This window comes from Odocoileus virginianus, chromosome 2 (genome assembly GCF_023699985.2).
Source record: "Odocoileus virginianus isolate 20LAN1187 ecotype Illinois chromosome 2, Ovbor_1.2, whole genome shotgun sequence".
In the NCBI taxonomy this organism is placed as follows: domain Eukaryota; kingdom Metazoa; phylum Chordata; class Mammalia; order Artiodactyla; family Cervidae; genus Odocoileus; species Odocoileus virginianus.
In genome coordinates, this window is record NC_069675.1 from 18,309,722 (window position 1) to 18,330,401 (window position 20,680).

At 41.3% G+C, this 20,680-nt stretch overlaps 1 protein-coding gene across 2 annotated transcripts in view; it reads right to left on the minus strand.

Moving 5' to 3' along the window:
* FEZ2 (fasciculation and elongation protein zeta 2) overlaps positions 1-17,649 on the minus strand; it is a 43,996-nt gene extending 26,347 nt beyond the window's left edge. For both annotated transcript variants that reach the window (XM_020910061.2, XM_020910062.2), the window contains exons 1-5: positions 17,362-17,649; positions 12,810-12,918; positions 6,641-6,757; positions 4,082-4,223; positions 2,745-3,013 (exon numbers count right to left, since the gene is read on the minus strand). In XM_020910061.2, the coding sequence (XP_020765720.2) occupies positions 2,745-3,013; positions 4,082-4,223; positions 6,641-6,757; positions 12,810-12,918; positions 17,362-17,615 (891 nt within the window). In that variant the 5' untranslated portion in view covers positions 17,616-17,649. The remainder of the gene's footprint in view (positions 1-2,744; positions 3,014-4,081; positions 4,224-6,640; positions 6,758-12,809; positions 12,919-17,361) is intronic.
* Between the last annotated feature and the right edge of the window lie 3,031 nt (positions 17,650-20,680).

The following is a 20,680-nucleotide window of genomic DNA, read 5'->3' on the forward strand; positions in this document are numbered from 1 at the left end:
TTCTGAAGATACTCAGAAATTTACTTAATATTTATGAATAGCATCTCTAAGCCCACTAATTTTTTTTTCACTGTCGCAAATGTTTCAAACAAAGCATGCATCCAAAATGAAAACCTAAACTCTGCTCTATTCACACTCATATTTTACTACAGTCTCTCTGTACCAAAAGGAACAAGTTGGCAATTATGGATAAAGTACTACAAATTGATGCTCTGTTTCAATGAAATGTGCTTAAGGGAAAATGGCAGGAAACTATTCCACATTTAATGAAGAAATCCAAGTCTTTGATAGATATAAAACATATGTAAGGTAAAAAGAAAAAAAGTGACCAATGTTATTAGAAAACAAGAAATGCATGATATCTATAAAAGGGTCACCAATCCTTGGTGAGTCAATTGGTAAAGAATCCATCTACATTGCAGGAGACTGCCTGCAATGCAAGAGACGCAGGCTCGATTCCCTGGATCAGGAAGATCCCCTAGAGAAGGAAATGACAATCCACTCCAGGGAAATATACTTGCTAGGGAAATCCTATGGACAGAGGATTTCCATTTCCAGTGGGCTACAGTCCATGGGGTCACAAAAGAGCTGGACACGAATGAGCAACTAAACCATCAAATGTGATAGCCAATCCATAGAGATCAAGCCTTGCCAAAACTGCATGTTATATAAAAGGGCTGGAAAGGCAGTATCCTGGAATCTGTTTCGCCACTGGCCATTTCACTTTAAAGTTCCTTTGGGCCGCTGACCACTATTTTCAGAATCCTTGATAGATTTCAGGCTCCTTGGGTCACAAGTGGAATGGCTTTTTGCCATCCTTTTAAGCTTCATAATGATGACTAGTACCACAAGCTTAGTGATGCCATTATTAGCCTAATCAAAGGTTTTGACACAAATAGCAGATCAGGACTCAAGAAGTAACTTCACATGTCCAAATATTGGGGGGGGGGGGGGGGGGGGGGCGGCGAATTACTGTTCCTATGACTCTATTTCAAGGCTAATAAAGGTTCAAATAAGACCTAAACGTTGCCTTGTCAAATCCATTTCTCAACATAAATACCATGTAAAATCACACAATGAATCCACTCAAACCCTTTTTAAATGGGAGTTAGAAAAAGAAGCATTTAAACTACTCTAGGGATACATTTATTTTCCTCACCTAAATGTTAACACAAATAAGTGGAGGAATTACATGTAATCCCTAAAAGTAGATAAGCAGAAATTACCAACCACGCTATGACTTTTTAACTAAGCATTTTATTTAATCACACCTGCATAAAAGGACAATTTAAAGGGTACAATTTTTTTAAAAATTTGAGACACAAAATACTGTTCCTAATATTTTAAAGCAAACTTTATCCAAGGCTGTATACTCAAACAAATGTTCTGGTTTGGGGAATGTTTTGGTGGGGATTTTTTGTTTGGTGGGTGCTGTTTTCTTCAGAGTTGTCTCTAGAAGTCACTAAACACTTTAAACAATATCACCATTTCTAACAAATATTTTGTTCCACATATCTCGCAACTTTTGCAAATTCTGTTTATAAACTATGTCTTTTCTGTGTACAAATAACATTAAACTAAGAAAATGTGCATATACTCATAGGCCAAAGACAGTATACTGAATGGGCTAAATAGTAAGATTCTTTTTGGTTTGTATTAACTCTCATTGGTGGTTCCACATCCCAGAACTGCCATGCTCTTTCCTGGATTCTATCAGAGTCTGATCAATGAGATCTATTTCTCTGATAAGCATTCTTTAGAAAGAATAAATCAGACTTAGTCAAAGACATAATTTTTATAACTGCAAGCCGTAACAGCCAGTTTGATATAATTTGCATTATCATGTTATCACTATCGTGAATTTAAAAGGTACAATCCATTTAGAAAACGAATCCCTTTGTCCAACCATTCAAGTTTAAAATAAAACCAACACTTCTTCACATGCAAACATAAAGGTGGCAAGATACAAGGTCTCAACTTATCAAAGAAAAATGAAATGCTCATAAGACCAACAGGAAATGTATCTCAAATACTTAATAGTTAACATTTACAATGAAGTTTCACCAAGTGAAATTAACAGCACCACTTATGGAAAATGAAAAGCAGAAAACAAAAAGCTTTGTACCAAAAGTCAAAGATTCAAATATCCTCAAGTTGTTTTCACCAGTCAGTAATAGTCTGGCCTGTCAAATACTAGGCCAAATGGGTAATGTCATGAAACTGCCTGCAACATCCTCTCATTCCAACTTCACTCATAAATCAGGAGAAAATGATTTAAATGTCAACCTCTGCTTTTAGGCTCCATATAGTTCAACTACCTCTAAAAGCACCCCATTTCTTACTATATAACTCACAAGGGCTAAGCAAAAACAAGAAAGCACTATCATTCAGTTGCCCACCAGCCAAATATAAAAAACCCCTATTAACACTTTCATGTATTGAAATGGTCACCTGCTAAAGCTTTTCCTTCACACATTCTCTTTGATTCCCCCTCTCTTCCTTCTCTTTACCTCCCTCCTCCTACACATTTCAGCACTGAGTCATCCAGAGAACCATCATACCCTCGCCACAGGAAAGCACCTTTCGGAAGGAGCAGAGTACACTGGTAGTCTTGAACACGATCCTTCTGCTCTCCGGTGAAGACCCCCCACGCCCTGCTCCTGCACATGGGGGTCCTGCCCGCCTCAGCTGGCCTCACGGAGGCCGCTTCCAGCGTGTCGCGCCACCCACACACCACCACTTACTGTGCCGGGCATGTGGCTCCTCTCGTTCTTCCCGTTCTGAGAGCTGCCGTTCTTGAGTTTCTTTTTCTTTTTGGCTGTTTCTTTGTGCTCTTTCTGTTTGTTCTGCACTTCGATGAGAACAGAAATAAAGCTGTTCTTCACTTCTTTCTCAAACTCCAGTTCGTCTCGCAGGGCCAGCTGCTGCACCAGCTCTTCGGAGTACTCCTTGATGGCCGTCTCGATTTCTTCCAGCAGCTCATTTAATTCAGACACCGACAACCTTTTCACCCCTGTGACCGAAAAGCAAAGCAGAGCGACACTGAGACCAAAATGTTTCAAGGCAGCACAGCAAAGTGTTTCTCACCAAAGAGGAAAAACATCATATTCTGAGCAATTAAACTGTTTGTAATTGTCTCAGACTCCTCAGGCTCCTGGTGGGCAGGTCTGAGTAGAGGTAGGTGGGGGAAGTTACTTCTCAAATGGCTGAGAAGAGAAGTGTAACAAAACTTTTTACTCGTCTAAAATCAACAGTTCCATCAACAGTACTTCAGTCAAGACTTAACAAGCTTGTGCAAGGAAAAGAACACGAAAGCAGAGAGAGAGTACGGGAAATCACTGTACTGAAAAGAAATCACAGACCACTGAGCAGGGTTCTGGGGCACTTCTGGAGAGAGGGAAAGTCTATTTGGAAGAATTAAGCTAAATACATACTTAAACACACATGCCCCAGTGTGTGAATTTTACTGAGAATTGGGAAGATGAAGAGCAGACGATTCCCTGAAGACCCTTTTCAGGTTTTTCTCAGCACTTTCCTTTATTCTAAGGAAATACTAGAGAAACAGGACATTGTTGAAGCCCTAACCCCAGCACCTCAGAATATGACTATACTTGGACATAGCATCTTTAAAGAGATAATGAAGTTAAAATTAAACCATTAGGGTGGGCCCTAATCCAATGTGACTGATGCCCTTAAAAATGAGATGAGGACACAGATACACCACAGGAAAGTCCACGTGAGGACAGAGGAAAAGGCCTCAGAAGAAATCAGACCTGCTAACACCTCAGTCTCAGATCTCTAGCCTCCAGAACTAGCAAGAAGCAAATTTCTGTGGTTTCAGCCACCGGCCCACAGTATTTTGCTACAGCAGCCCAAGCAGACAAATACAGGATTCAAAGGTAAGTATGACACAGTCCCTAAGCAAAGATAAACAAATGCCCTGAGTACCACCGGGGGGAGTAAGGAGGGGAAGAGTATGCAACCCAGCCTGTGAGAACCAGAGGTTCCCGAAGGTGGTCACGCTATGCGGCTGAGGTACACGGAGGCCACAGGCAGCACTAACTCAGGTGAGGGTTCTTACTCTCTTCATAACTGCTTGTGCTAGACCGCTTAAGAGTTTGAATTTCCTGGGAAAGCATTGAAAGCCGATCTGACTGGGTAGGCGTTTCATCATCTTCTGGATCTGGTGATTCCTGCATCATTTCTTCAATTTCTTCAATCACCTTCCAAAATATACAAACCATTGTTAGTCAAATACACACAGGTAAAACGGTCCATCTGTAATACAATGCTCGTCTGCAGCAACCAGAGTAGAAGCCCCTCAATTCTATATTAACCAGCAGTGCGCAGGAGTCAGTGTTTTGAATAATCAAAAGTTTCTAAGAGTACACGAGGTTTATAAAAAAAAAAATTACAATATACTAAACACAAAAGTAAACGGCACATGACTGAAGACACTCAGCACACATGAGTTGGCCCTATCAGATCTTGTAATCTCTTGAGAGGTGCTGCTAAAAATACGTGCATAGGACTTCCCTGGTGGTTCTGTGGTTAAGAATCCACCTGCCAATGCAAAGGACATGTGTTCAATCCCTGGTCTGGGAAGATCCCACATGATGAGGGGCCACAGAGCCCATACACCACCACTTCTGAGCCTGAACTCCAGAGTCTGTGATCCTCAGCAAGAGAAGTCAGCACAATGGGCAGCCCAAGTGCCAAAGCCTGGGAGTAACCCCCACTTGCCACAGCTAGAGAAGGTCAGCACAGCAACGAAGACCCAGAGCAGCCACGGATAAGGAAATATTAAACACACACACACACGCATAATCTACTTGAGACATGCCAGAACTGGATCACAGTTATAGTTAAAAGAAAGCCAGTGACAGAGAATTTACCATATGCCACATCCAACTACTCAATCTAAAGCTATTTAATAAAACTGACATAAAATGTATGAAATGCAACAGTGTAAAAAACCTTTACACATAAAGCAAGAAACTCTGGCTTTGGCAGGAAAGTTTTCCTTTAACAACAGAAAAAGAATTTCATTTATTTAATTCAAGGGAAGATAAAGGGATATTTAGGGACTTCTCTGATGGCCTAGTGGTTAGGACTCCATGCTTCCACTGCAAGGGGCAAGGGTTCAATCCCTGGTGAAGGAGCTAAGATCCTACATGCCACGTGGCTAAAAAAAAAAAGTTTGCCATTAAAAAAAACAAAAAACAAACATGGTTACCAAGAGGAAGGGGAGGTAGGATAAATTAATAGTATGGAAATAACAGATGCACACTATCATATATATAAATAAGATAAAGATTCACTGTATAGCACGGGGAACTATATTCAATATATTTATTATATATTATAATATATACACTATAATAAGTTATAACAAATCTCAATAATGAAGATATATACATACATTATGTATAAACAAATCACTCTGCTGTATATCTGAAACTAGCACAATACTGTAAATCAACTAGACTTCAATAAAAATAAATTTTAAAAAAATAGACTTAAGAGTTTTTAAAAAAAAACTATTAGGGAAAAAATACAATATGAAGCAAGTTTAACCCTTTCAGCACCAAGGAAAAATAGAAGCAAACCTGAAGGAGTGGGGATTACACTAATTTAGTAAGAAGAGTTCCCAAAACAGGCATTTCTAAACACAAAACAAAACAAAAAAAAAACCAACACAAAAAATAATAAACACAAAAACAAGACGCTGAAAGAGCCAAAGAATCTGTTTCTGTCAGTAAAAGCAGGGACAGCTTGGTTTTCAGGCACAGAACCGACCAGGCGATGAACTCTCAGGGTCACACCTCTCCCCAGAGTATCAGGGTCTTCCTGCACTCAGTCATCTAACTTACCATCCTGCTTTTTAAGCACCACACTCCCTTCAAGCCTAGGATGACCCAACCACAAATATGATGAAGGAGCGTCAGGATGACACATTTTTAATGTACCCCTCCCAATCTTGTCATCATACATCTCTTTACTGACCTCATCTTTCCAACCTAAAAATACAGAACTCACAGTTTCAGTAGCTGTGGAACATGATTTCAGGAAGAAGTTCTTGCACCACAGTTTGACAATACAGCAGAAGTGGGAGGAGTATTCAGAAAATGAGTAAGCTGATTCAACAGGTTTTAAATGAATACAGGGTTGACATTATTAGAGCATTCCACAGGAATAATGCTCACTTCTTTCCTGGGTATACAATAAGGACTTCTAGTAAGTGCTAATGACTTCTTCATAGGTTTTAGAGAAACTAGGTAATTTCTGCACAGATGTAGTTTTCCCATGTCTGCTCAAATCTAATGAAAGAGGAAAAATTATAGTATTTTTTCTGATTCCAGTGGAAGCAACAGCCTTCTTTTAAAGTAACCTGCTATACTGTTTTAACAAAGCCTATCTTGGAAAACTGCATATATTGAAAGATGTTCCCAACTAACATAATCCATCTGCTTCAGATTACATATACTTTCTTCTTTCCTCAGAAGCTGTTAAGCCTATATTACCAGAAAACACAGGGAAAATAAGTCAGTTCCAACAACCTGTCACTTACTGGCCACACTAAGAAATGGTTTTGCAGCCGAGGTTCCCTTTCCTTGATGGAGGGGACTCTCCTTTGTACCTGGTCTGCAGTGAAGAGGGGCTCATCGTTGACGCAGGAGACGATGATTGAATGCATGTCCAGCTGTTCTCTCAGCTCCTCATCATCTGAGGTGTCAAAGAGCAAGCTGTCACTCATCTAAAGACAAAAACGACCCACTGTTAAAAGCAGGGACTTCTGATCACAACAAAGTCAAAGTGTCTGGGTCCAGAGGGCTGCCAAGGGAAGCATCTGCGGAGAGGTTCAAAAGGCAGACCTCGTTACAGTTACTCTGCGCCAGGCAGTATGTGAGGTACATTGCACAGCCACCTCAGACAGAAAGGAGAGGAATGCAGAACAAACATGAAACGGCTAGGGGGCTGCATACATTCCCTTTTGCCCAAACGGACATATACCTTGTTGTTTATTTCATGGGGAGGAGGGTCCAGGAAGTATGAAAATATCTGGTATTCTACAGCAATTTGTAGAGAATTACAGCAAACGGGGTTGGGGGGACAGACAGGGTTAGTAGCAAATGTTATTTAATTAATGATCTAATAGGAAGATTGGTATATGTCAAAATTCCACAGAAAACAAAGTCTGTTACTTGCAGACTAACGTCTAATACAGTGAAAGACAAGCAATCAAATTCTTGGCAGAAGGGAACCGTCTACAAGGGTCATACTTAGCCCTTCCAGTAGAACACTGACCTTTATGGACTACAGCAAAGGATACCCTTGAGTTTCGATTTCCTAGTGGCCTAACACACTAGCAGATACTAGCAGGAGCCAGAAGGTGGGGCAGGGCTGGGCGAGAAGTCTGGGCATATATTCTGCTGTCTGTCCCCACCAGACTCCCAAGGCTGCAGCACCTGGCGAGCTGGCCTCGCCTGCGTGGCTTCTCCCCACAGGTCCCGGCAGCTTGCTCCTCTCCTGACCTCTCTTCATGCCTAAGGCTCATGCTGAAGGGCTGCTTGCTGTTGGCACCCCCAGGGTATCTCACCATGTCTAGCTCATACGGTGTCCTCTAACCTGCCCGTGCCAATATCAACAGTTCCTATAATAATGGCCTCGAGTTTACTACCTGCAAAGGCCTAACATGGAAAACCCAGCAGCTTAAAATGGACAAGCGATCATCTAGCTATCCTCTATCCATCATGACATGACCATCCAGACGATGAATGAAACTGAAATTAGAACTCTATTCGTCAGATAGAGTGGAAACTGAGTTCTCAGAGAAGAGATGGGCAAGGAATTACGTAAGAAGCAACCGTGTATTTTTTATTATTATTTACTTTTGGCTACCCTGGGTCTTCATGGCCGCACACAGGCTTTCTCTAGTTGCAGCGAGCAGGGACTGCTCTCGAGCTGTGGTGTGTGGGCTTCTCAAGGCTGTGGCTTCTCTTGTTACGGAGCACAAGCTCTAGAGAGAGGGCTGCCAGAGTTGCGGAGAATGGGCCCAGCTGGTCCACAGCATGTGGGATCTTCCCAGACCAGGGATCAAACCTGTGGCCACTGCATTGGCAGGCAGACTCTTAACCACTGGACAACCAGGGAAGTCCATGATCACGTATTTCTAACAGATAGTATATAATTTAAAAAGATAGTATTTTACTTGGGAAAATCATTTATATATACATACACGTAAGTATATACATATGCATATATATATAATTGTATATGTGTGTGTGTGTATATATACTATATATATATAAAATTGAAGACACAATTGGATGGATGTAGGTCCCCACTACCTTGGTAGTTTCTCACAGGTCTCACATTTAATGGAAAACACACACCACAGAGTAAAAAAACCTGCAGGTGAGAAATCCCAGGGGAAAAACCCCAGTGCGCAGCCTCTCACAACATCAGGCCAGGGGAGGAGCCACCGCAGCCCTCCCGCCCTATCTACCACCACACACAGCGAGGCCGCGCTGCACCTCCTCGTCAGGTTTCTCACCGAACCATCAGGCTGGGACGTTCTAGAAGAATTTACCTCTCATGTAACCTTTCCCAGAAAGCTACTCCAGAACATGCTCCATTAAAACCAGGAGGAAAACCAAAAAGGAAGCAGACACTGGATCTAACCCAAGAAAGAGGTGGAGGGGATTCTTGTAACAACAGGATGATGGCTACAGAGTTAAACCAGACAGTAACTGGTTCCGATTAGAATTGTTACTGCAGAAAGAATCAAGAAAAACACAGGGGAAAGAAGAGAGAGACTGACAGGTTGCCCAGTGTGTTTCATTTACTAAAGTGAGCTTTATGGCTCTACTGAGGTTGAATTAGTGAGCTGATGATAACCTAAATTAACCACAAAAAGGCAATTATTATGACCCGAAGGAAAAATATTACAAGAGGAAACACCATCATAAAACGTACTTAAATGTTTAAATGTGAACATTTAAACAGTCAATACAAGTGAAGATGCAACGAAATATTTTGACATAATTATACTGGGACGATGAGGGAAAACCAAAGTTTTTGTGAGGGTTATGGTTGGAGAGAGGGACGACTCAGACTGCTAAACCCTCATCCTCTGGGTTGAAAGTCAATGGATAAAGTCTAAAGTTGAAGAATAAAATTAAGTAAAATGACAGGAGAATTTTATCTGCTAGAAGAAACAGTTGAAGTAGCTGAAAGTGGCTGCTACAGGTAAGTGGAAATCAAGGATGATAAGGTAAGTAGGGGACAGACTGCTTTTTCATGTTAAGTTCTGTAGCTTTAGTTTACTTTTTTAAACTAAGTTATCCTGTTAATAAGAAAGGAGAAAGGTCAAGAGATCTGGCTCTTGATGAGAGAGGATGTTTAATTTCAAGACTGTAGAAGGAGAGACGAAACGGGCCACATAAGGATGGATGATGACGTAGAGTAACCCTAAGAATTACACTCACTGACCCTAAAACTTCAGCACTCTCCTCCCCTCAAATTACAGTTCTGTGCTGTAACTTGAGGACCACAGTTCTGTCTTATTTTTTTCCCCTTAATAGACAAGTGAAAGTTTTAAAATTACTCCTAAAGAACACATTTATTATCTTCTATTTCTACTCTTGAATATACAAAGATGCATTCAACAAAGTCCCGGTTTCTAAAGAAACATGCATGGTAGGAGGAAGAATATGGCTCAGGAGATGTTCCTAAGGCAAAACAATTCAGAAGCATGATATCACTTAAGCATGATCAAGAATGGCAATGGATTTAGAACAGGTTTGCAGCTACTGCCAAAACACATGAGTGATACCAATAAGCCATTAGAATAAACTTCCATGACAACAGAAATAATAATCCCAGAACATCTTTCCAGAGAGGGAGCCAAGCCCATTCCCCACAGAGATGGCATATGCTAAGGGCTGGAATCCCTTTCGGGCTTTGAAAACTAACCTTGGCTGTCATGGGTATCATTCTTCACGCTCCCATTAGGCATCAATGTGCCTTGTCTTTGCCAAGCATTCCCATCACTCCTTTCCATGCCAGGTTTAGATACAGAGCCGTGGCTCTGTTTTCCTGTACGAAACAGAAGCTGCCTCAAATGGAAAAAATGTGCCCCTATAAGAATTTGGAACGTACCAGTTGCCTTCCTCTAGAAAAGACCTATCACATTTAGAAGTGTCCCATCTTGAACATCAATTTTAAAAAAAAATTAAAAACAGAAATCCAGGGAGCTGTAGTTTCCTGTTTGTCTCATCCTAATGCAAAATAAATCTCTTCCCCCTTGGTCAAAAAAAATTTCATACAAACCCTGTTTTACAGTTGAAATAATCTAAAGAATGGTTTCAAAAGATAAATTTTGCATAATTCAGTTATGTAAATAATAGGGCACACAGTTGGCAACTTCCCAGGTTAAAAAAATTAATTATACGCTACCTAATAGAATAACATGGTTGCTTCCTGCATAGTTCCTTGGTGTGCATTTATTCTTCAGGAAATTAACATGTGCTACTCATTCCCAAGAACTAGACATCTCATCTTAGTTGTATTCATCACCTGCGTAATCATGTGAAGATAGACAGATGTTAAGACTTCCCTGGTGGTCCAATGGTTAAGAATCTGATTGCCAACGCAGAAGACACAGGTTCAATCCTTGGTCCGGGAAGATGTGACACGCCATGGGGCAAATAAGCCCAAGGGCCCTAGGGCCTGTGTTTCGCAACAAGAAAAGCCACCGCAATGAGAAATGCTCGAGCTGCAACTAGAAAACAGTCCCCACTTGCCGCAACTAGAGAAAGCCCGCTGTCAGCAACAAAGACCCAGTGCAAACAAAAACAAATAAAATTAATTTAAAAAAAAAGATACTCAGATGTGAGATGATCATTTGTCCATTTTACCCTACTGGGTTCTCCAGGTGAGCTTTTACAATGAGCATGAGTACTAAACTCCAGGTCACTACTAATCACTGTCTTTGGTTATGCCATTGCTCTGGCACTGAAAACAGTCAAAAGGCAGATAAAGGGAGTGACACCCCAAGAGGTAACCAAAGAACAATATTCAGTAGAACTGGATTAGATGTGCTGTTCATGTGAATAAGGTACTTCTCTTTGAAACTACAAAAAGATCTCCTCTACCATTTTTTATCATGTCAAACAAAAAAGTACTCACTGGCTGGCTATTGTGGATACAGCACTATGTCACGTAACATAGAAAACAGTTTTTAAAACTTTCCACCATGGTCTCTGACCCTATAGTCTTACTGATGAGATGATTCATTTGTTCACCCAACAAACACTTGTCTTAGTTCTCACTATGTGCCAGGCACCGTGATAGTTACTGAGAAGACACATACAAAGACATCCACCAGGAAGTTACAATCTAATGACAGATCCACAAACATAATTATTAAGAGACACCAATGATGATTTAAGACACAGATCAAGTGCTGTGAGAACCAGCACCCAGGAGACTTGGGGGTCAAGCTCTGCAGGACATGTAAGTCCTTTACGATTTTCACACCCCGACAAGTGTGACGATTCCCACAGAGAGGAGTGCATTTTCCTTCCTTGCTGGGATTTAGTCTGTGGCTGCATGACCATCTGTCAGAGATGCTGTAAATGGGGAATCCCCCCCAAGTGAGAGGTTGGATTAAGTGTCCTTTAAAGTCCCTTCCAACTCTAAAATTATATAATTCCATGAGATCAGCAAAGGCTAAAACAGTAATAGGCAGCTTCAGAGAGGAAGGGAAACTTGAACTAAGCCCAGAATGATAGCTAAGATCCAAATAAACAGAAGACAGAGGATAAGATATTTTGCTTTATTCCTGCCCCTAAATGTATGTCAGGTCAGCCTGCAAAACAGCTTAAGGAGATTAATAACTGGAACAAATAAATCCTGTATGTACTAGAATACAAAGAAATATAGTCAGAATCCTATATTTTACTAGAAATAGTAGGCAGCAAGCTTTTCTGAATCACACTTTTAAGAAAATTGTTTCAGAAAACATTAACAATACTATTTAAAATACAGTCCCAGTGCATTATACTCCCAGAAATTACACAAATACACTTAATGAAATAAGGAGCATGCCAAAAGACCTGGCATGAGTTCACACTGCTATTTGATGAAGAATTTAAATAGTCCGGCCCTGAAACTTCCATTTGGCCTCCTTTCTCATCAGCGTTAAACCACACTGTGATTTTCCACTTAAAGCCGTTCTCTTCCCTTTTCTGTCTCCTTTGCTGTCCTTCCAGCTGTGCTCACACTCCTTACTCAAGGTGTCTTCACTTTACAATTCCAAGACATACAACAGTTAGCCAAGAACACATCAAAACACCAAGACTTGAAGTGTCTTTTAAAGGTTCTCCAGTATTCAAACATGTTATATCCAGCATTAAATTCATCAGAAAGCTAACTCTGTGTAGACATTCTAGGATCCTCCATATATTAAATCAAAGCCTAATGTTCTTACTGAGTATTCACAACATATCAAAGCTATGTTATTTAAGCTAGGGGAAAAAATGCTAATCATTGCTGTTCATACACAGGTGATGAAAATTTAGCTAAACATAAAAAAGCTGAATGTGTGCTAAGGAAGAACTGGAGAGAAAAGTTAGCAAGTGGACAGTAGCAAAAACCAAGACGGCAAAAGAAGACCACTTCACTTGCCATAAGCCTGGAAATAAGAAGCAACTCAATGAATTGCAGTTAGATAGAAACACTACTTTTTAGTTCCATTATCAGAATCAGTTATTCAGAAACTATTGGTGCAAATCCTAACTTACCCCTTTTTCTGAGAGATTCAGAGTAAGCAAATGCAAGGTCCTAGTATGGGATGACTTCCAGTCTACAGGCATTACATTTCCGTAATTATCTGTCAGGGCATTCCAAATCCTTAAAAAAAAAAAAAAAAAAAAAACTACAATCAATGAAAGTTAACATTCTGTCTATCATTATTAAACAGGTATCTAGTACTACAGTGAAAGAGAGAACAAAAAATATCACAGCAAAAAAAAAAAAAAAAAAAAACAGGAGGCCTACTGTTTCTCAGAAAAGCATCAACAAACCAGAGCCTCCTGAATAAGACTAAAGGAAAAACCAACCATCGGGCTGACAAGTCCTAAGGGAAGACAACATGGAACAGAAAACTCACAAAGTCAACGGCTAACATTTTCACTGTCTGCTATGACAGGTATTACCTAAACCGTTTACACATATTCTAAGCAATTTACTTACATTAGCTCATTCAATCCTCAAAAGGAGTACCATGAAGAACCATTATCATCCCTATTTTACAGATTAGGAAACGAAAGCACAGGAAAGTTAAGTCGTGTTTCCTAAGCCAAAACAGGTAGTAAATACACTGTGCTTTATAAACATTTTTCTTTCATAACTTCCAAACAAATAGACTATTCCACATAGTGAATAATCTCTCTTTAACCAATGAGAAAGAATTTCCAGGAGAAGGAATTCAGCCTCAAAATGAGACTAGGGCTTAATATCTAATTTATAGTGTAAGACTAAGATAAGATGAAAAGGGAAAGAAAGGGAGTTCACAATAAAATACACAGATTATACCCAATGCAATTACTCTTCCTTATTAACAAACAGAATTTTGGGGAGGCAACAGAGTAAAATGGAAAGAGCACTTGACTAAATTCAGAAAATAGACTCTTATCTCCATTCATCCTCAATCAGTCTCTGACCATGTACTTTAACTTCTGCAGGTATTAGCTGCTCTTTTTAAAACAAGAAGCTTGGATTAGGATGGCTGACATTTCTTCCAGCGCTATTACTCGAAGCATTCATTCAAATGAGTCATATTGATGAAAGTTCCAAACCACACCAAAATAAGGACTGCAAACCAATTTCATGACCAAAGTTCAGTTTCAGTCCCAAAGTAATAACCAGCATTATTTTAAAAGGCATTATATGAAAAAAAAGAGTTCAGAAATATAAATGAAATTAAATTTAATTAGTGTAAGTAAAGCTAAACATTACACAAATAAGCTGTTTAATGGTCAGAGATACACACATACAAGTCATAAAAAAAAGGTAACATTTTTAACAAGTATCTAATTGTGAATAAGCCACTAAAAAATTGGGTGGGTTTTTTTTCTAAGTGTGTAAGATACTAGGATACAAAAATAAGACCACTGGGATTATAAAAATAAGAATGCAAGCTTCAAAACAGAGAAACAACATACTGATCTAATGAACTGGAATTTGGTGCTAAAGAGAAGCAATGGGACCACAACTGCCAAAAACAGAAAATCCCCAAATGACATTTGGCTGTTGAATGCATATTAGCCTCCATGAATATGTGAACACAAAAATCTCAAGAAAACTGGCTCATTTACCCAGCAAATCCCTCATAAGCATAGTTCATTCCTATCCTCCTCTCTGCTGGAATCCTCATTTCCTCTAATGCCAATATGCTCAAATTGGAAACACTGTGGGTTACTAAACTTGCTGGCCCACCTCGTCCCAGGTAGAAAACTTTCAAATACTAAATGACTGACCATACACCTAACCCTGGTCAGGAATCACGAGGATATTCTAGTAGGTGAAGACGGTCCAGAGTTTTTGAGGTTTGTTTTGTCTGCTGTTTTTTCCTTCTTAATTGAGGCCATAATAAAAGGACAAGTGGGGCGGAAGATTTCATGTAGAATCATTGACTGTGGGTGAATTTGATCTCCCAAGAAAATGAAGGACAAGTCACAGTCCTCTATCTTCACCAAGGCCAGAACATTTGTGGTTGAAAGGACACAAGGCTGGATTAACTGAAAAATTTCTAGAATACTCCAATCAAGACAGAAACTGCCTTCATCCTTATCATAAAGCATTACAGCCAGTCATAAACAACTAGCAGGGCAGCTCTTTTCCAAAGGAGGTCAAAGTCTCACTGACATTCAGTCCCTCACTAGACCCTTCTAAAGTAAAACTTTAGCCAATAAGCACAATCTGTATGTAACCAAAACTAAAACTGGGACTCAGAAAAGAATAAAGTGCCCTAAGGCAGGGCCCTATCTGAGTGAAAGAATTCTCAACTCTCTCTAGTGAAAGGAACAGGAATTTGAACTCTATCAAGCAATGGAGAGCATGTTTATGCAACAGAACAGAGACCATGAGAGTGGTAGGCAACTCCTGCTTAGAAAAGATTGATTTCTTACGCATTCCCAAATCAAGCAACATGCAGCACCACCAATGTAATATCTACGAGAAGTCATTATCAAGAGTAACTAAAGTTTTGTATCAACCTAAGGTTTAATTAAGCAAAGGCTAAAACACACTCCTTTTCAGACAGGACAGGTGAATGAAAAATAGGGAATCTTATCTGTGTACAAACCACTAATTCGTTTTGATAAGCTACTCTTGATAAACCCAAATATATAATAAATGATTTTAAAATCCAGAGTACATCCTGAGTCTAGTGATTCTGAGTATATAAATCTATGCATAACACTATCTTCTTTGGGGGAATAGACTGCTTAAAATGTCTTTTGCCACTGACTGCAGGCTCAGTCGTGTCCAACTCTTTGTGATCCTATGGAGAGTAGCCTACCAGGCTCCTCTGTCCATGGGATTCTTCAGACAAGAATACTGGAATGGGTTGCTATTTCCTACTCCAGGGGATCTTCCCAACACAGGGATCAAACCTGTGTCTCTTGCACTGGCAGGGGATTCTTCATCACTGTGAGGCACCTGGGAAGCTTGCATATCTGTGTATATAATATCCAATCATAAACTCTTCCTTCTATGCCGGGGCTGAACACTGTACAGAGGGACCAGTGAAAAGACATGATCTCTAAACAGAGCTGGCCCTGAACCACTGCTGGCTAAGCCACTGGCCTCCATTCCCAGCTCCCTCCTCCTGATAAATCTTCTAATTCACAAAGGAAAGAAAACCATCAAATGACAAGCCCCTTCCTTTGCCCAAGGAGCCTTCTTCTCAAGCATTCTTTGTTGTTGCTCAATCGCTCAGTCTGACTCTTTGTGAGCCCATGGTCTGCAGCACACCAGGCTTCCCTGTCCTTCACCATCTCCCAGAGTTTCCTCAAACTCACATCCATTGAATCTGTGATGCCATCCAACTATCTCATCCCTTTTCCTCTTGCCTTCAATCTTTTCCAGCATCAGGGTCTTTTCCAGTGAGTCGGCTCTTCGCATCAGGTGGCCAAAGTATTGGAGCTTCAGCTGAAGCATTCTTCCCTAACCTCTATTCTATCCATCCCATCAATGCTCCGAAAATCCATCCCTACCCACAACCTCAATGTTTACTCTGTAATTTTACCCTCAGGCTCTCCAGAGCTCCTCTCCCCCTACATTACAATATTGTCAAATCCCTCACTCTCATTCCTTTCAGTATCTTTTGGAGGAAAACTATGGTGCATAACAACCCTTATTTAACTAAATTATAACTGGGGTTCTGGGAGGTTAAATAACCCTCCATTCTCCTAGCTCTCATAAATCCCGGTGAATTTCTGACCATTGCCCTGCAGTAGTTACCTGTTTATGCACCGATCTCCCTACCAGACTAGGTGATCCTTCCTATTAATAACTAGATCTTTTCCTTTTTGCCTCTGTGGGCACTCGCTCTCAACCTGAGCTCTCAAATGAAGCCAATAATCTCCTGTGGCATACAGGCTGCTTCAACGTCAGTACCTTTGCATGCACTGTATCCCTGAGCTAGAATACTAGTAACCTTTCTTCACCTGCCAGGCAAACTCCCACTCATCCATCAGGATCCAGTTTTCTCTATGAAGTCTTTCTTCATACACACATGCACAAAATCTCCTGTATTTTGCACATGTATCAGTGCGTTTGTAACATCCATAAAATGTTTGTTTACAAATCTAGCTTCCACCCTGGGCTGCGCTCTGCTTGACAGCGGCAATGTCCAGTCACCTTGGTATTCCCAGTGCGAAGCAGCACGTAGCAGGCGCTTAATAAATTCTAGTTGAGCGAATGAATGACTACACATGTGCCCGAGGAAGTACTATCTGCAACTATGAGGCTCAGTACAAGAAGACTCCTCTCAAAATCAAACAGAGGTTGGCTTCCAGGAAGCAGGAGGAGGCGTAAGGACTCGTAGAGGGGCAGGAGAACACGAGATTTAAATTCCCAGGCGCTCAGAGGCCGAAAGCCTCAAGGAAGGAGGTGGGAGAACTGAGAGGGGCGGGACTCCAGAGTTGGAGGCGGAAGGAGAGAGCGGGGAGGAGCCTGCGGTCGGAGTCCCGCCGAGGCTGCTGACCCCGGGCCAGTGGGCAGGGCGAGAGGGGCTGGACGAGGGGCAGGGGAGGCTCCCGCCCGCTCCCGGCCTGGGCCCGCACTCACTCGTCCCCTTGCAGGAGGCTGCGCTCGGTGATGGGCCGCACAGCCGCCCTCGGGGGCTCGGCACCCGGACCCGAGGGGCGGAAACACAGGCTCAGCTTCTCCTCCAAGTAGCAGGCCAGCGCTGGGAAGCCGTCGCCACCCCCGCCCGGCGCTGCTGCGGCCTCGGGGCTCGCGTTACAGTTCTCTTGGTCCTGGAGGCTCCGGGCCGGCTCCTGGAACTCATAAAAATCCTGCCAGTCCCCGTCCGCCGCCATCGCCGCCCGGTGCCGTCGCGCGCCCCGCCCAGGCCCCGGCCCCGGCCCCGCCCCGCCGTCGGGCCCCGCCCCCGGAGCACCGCCCCGCCCGAGGCCCCGCCCCCGCCCGCTCTTGGCCCTCGGACCTGGCCTGTTGCCTTCTAGCCCCAAGGTCTTCCCTTTTCCCCAGTCTTAGATTTCTGAGTAGAGCGCGGGTCCCGGCAGAAAGGAAAACATTAACTGCTTTGAATCACTTCTTATAGCCTTTGCAATCCCATGGACTGCAGCACGCCAACCTTCCCTGTCCATCACCAACTCCCGGAACTTGTTCAAACTCATGTCCATCGAGTCGGTGATGCCATCCAACCATCTCATCATCTGTCGTCCCCTTCTCCCGCCTTCAATTTTTCCCAGCATCAGAGGCTTTTCCAATGAATCGGTTCTTTGCATCAGGTGGCCACAGTATTGGAGTTTCAGCTTCAGCATCAGTCCTTCCAATGAATATTCAGGATTGATCTCCTTTAGAATGGACTGGTTTGATCGCCTTGCAGTCCAAGGGACTCTTAAGAGTCTTCTCCAGCACCTCGGTTCAAAAGCATCAATTCTTCTGGCCTAAGTATGGCTAAAATAATTTCTTTAAACTTGCACCCAGTGTCGGATTATTCCCCAAATAAATTTCCCCAAGGCAACTTTCCAACCAGAAGAACAGCCACAGTCACTTGGAAATGCTTAAATGGTACCGAAATTCATCCCACAAATATTTTATGTGTCCCACATGCAAAGCACATGCTAGACCCTCTGCAACATACAAAGATGAATAATTATGCAAGTTAATATTTGCAAAGCACTTGGAACAGGAACTGACAGTAAGTAACAAATGTGTATGTTATGTAACTAATACATAACTGCTCCCTATAGGGGCTTACAGTGTAGTCTGAGTGATAAAACTGGAGAGCATTCATACCAAAAAGTATAACTAGGAGTAAAGAGTTACTGTTTAATGTGTATTGAGTTTGTTTTGCAAGAGGAAAAGTACTGGCAATGCTTGCTCAAGAATATGAACGTACTTAATACCACTGAACTGTATGCTTAACATGGTTAAGATGGTGGTTTCATGTTATGTATATTTTACCACAAAAAAACTTAGGAGAAAAGGTATAATTCTAAGGGAGCATGAATATGTAGAGACAATAAATACCTAGGAGTTGATAGAAGCTATCTTTGGACTGTAGTCATCAAATAACTTCATTTAGGAACATAACTGGATCATAAAAGATGAATTCCTATTCTGAAAAATAAATACAAAGTTAATAATAGAAAATAAGATTTTCCTGGTATGCTCTGTTCATTTCTTGACAACATGGAAACCTACCCTGAAGAATACATGTTAATATCAAAATTTCCTATTTACCTTTCCAATGGATTTTGTCTCATATTTCAATGATTTGTCTCATATTTAACAAGATACTTTTATGAATCAAGCCTAAGGAACTGTTGATAAAGGCAATATCACTACCTTCCCATTTCCTTTGAAATGGTGAAGGGAGCAGATATTGAGCCCTACATAGCCAAGAGCTAGAACTGATTACTCAATAGTTTACAGCTTTGGGGTTAATAAGAAAACATTAGCTCAGCTGACATTCATCTATCTGACTACTACTCAGAAGTGATGCACTAAATGTAAAAATCGGTCGTTCTCTAGGTATTGGGCTACTCAGTTATGAGAAACTATGGACTTGACTCAGACTCTCCTAATTATGTACATAACTAAGGCAAAAAAATAGTTTTTTTTCCTGGACCTGTATCTCCATTTGCCTGTGTAGCCTGTATACATGTTAGTGGAAATAAAATTTACTTAGGAAATAAAATTTACTTGTAACACACAAATTTTTCATATGCTTACAAATAAACTGCTACTAGGTTAGCTTTAATGGTCTCAATTTTAGTCAAAATTTCCACATATGAAGCTTTTTACTTTTAGTTACATGCAAATTACCTAGTATCACCCCAGACTCTAAATGTGTTCAGTCGCTTAGTTGTGTCCGACTCTTTGCAACCCCGTGCATGCACTGTATAGCCCAACAGGCTCCTCTGTCCATGGCAGAAACAAGATTTGAATCACTTTTCTTAATTAATTTACATTAGCATATCTATAGTATATTGTCACCCTGCTTATTTAACTTATATGCAGAGTACATCATGCAAAATTCCAGGCTGGATGAAGCACAAGCTGGAATCAAGATTGCCGGGAGAAATATCAGTAACCTCAGATACACATATGATACCACCCTTATGGCAGAAAGCAAAGAACTAAAGAGCCTCTGATGAAAGTGAAAGAAGAGAGTGAAAAAGTTGGCTTAAAACTCAACATTCAGAAAACTAAGATCACGGCATCCGGTCCCATCACTTCATGCAAACAGATGGGGAAACAATGGAAACAGTGACAGACTTTTGGGGGGGGACTCCAAAATCACTGCAGATGGTGACTGCAGCCATGAAATTAAAAGATGCTTTCTCGTTGGAAGAAAAACTATGACCAACCTAGACAACATATTAAAAGCAGAGACATTTCTTTACCAGCAAAGGTCCACAGTAGTCATGCATAGATGTGAGAGTTGGACTATAAAGAAAGCTGAGTACCAAAGAACTGATGCTTTTGAACTGTGGTATTGGAGAAGACTCTTGAGAGTCCCTTGGACTGCAAGGAGATCCAACCAGTCCATCCTAAAGGAAATCAGCCCTGAATATTCATTGGAAGGACTGATGCTGAAGCTGAAACTCCAATACTTTGGCCACCTGATGCAAAGAACCAACTCATTGGAAAAGCCTCTGATGCTGGGAAAAATTGAAGGCAGGGGGAGAAGGGGACGACAGAGGATGAGATGGTTGGATGGCATCAGCAGCTCTATGGACATGAGTTTGAGCAAGCTCTGGGAGTTGGTGATGGACAGGGAAGCCTGGCGTGCTGCAGTCCATGGGTTCACAAAGAGTGGATACGACTGAGTGACTGAACTGACTGACATAGTAATCTCTTGGCACTCAACACACTCTATAAAGGTGCTTCCCAAAAATGTGCCTAGGAGGAA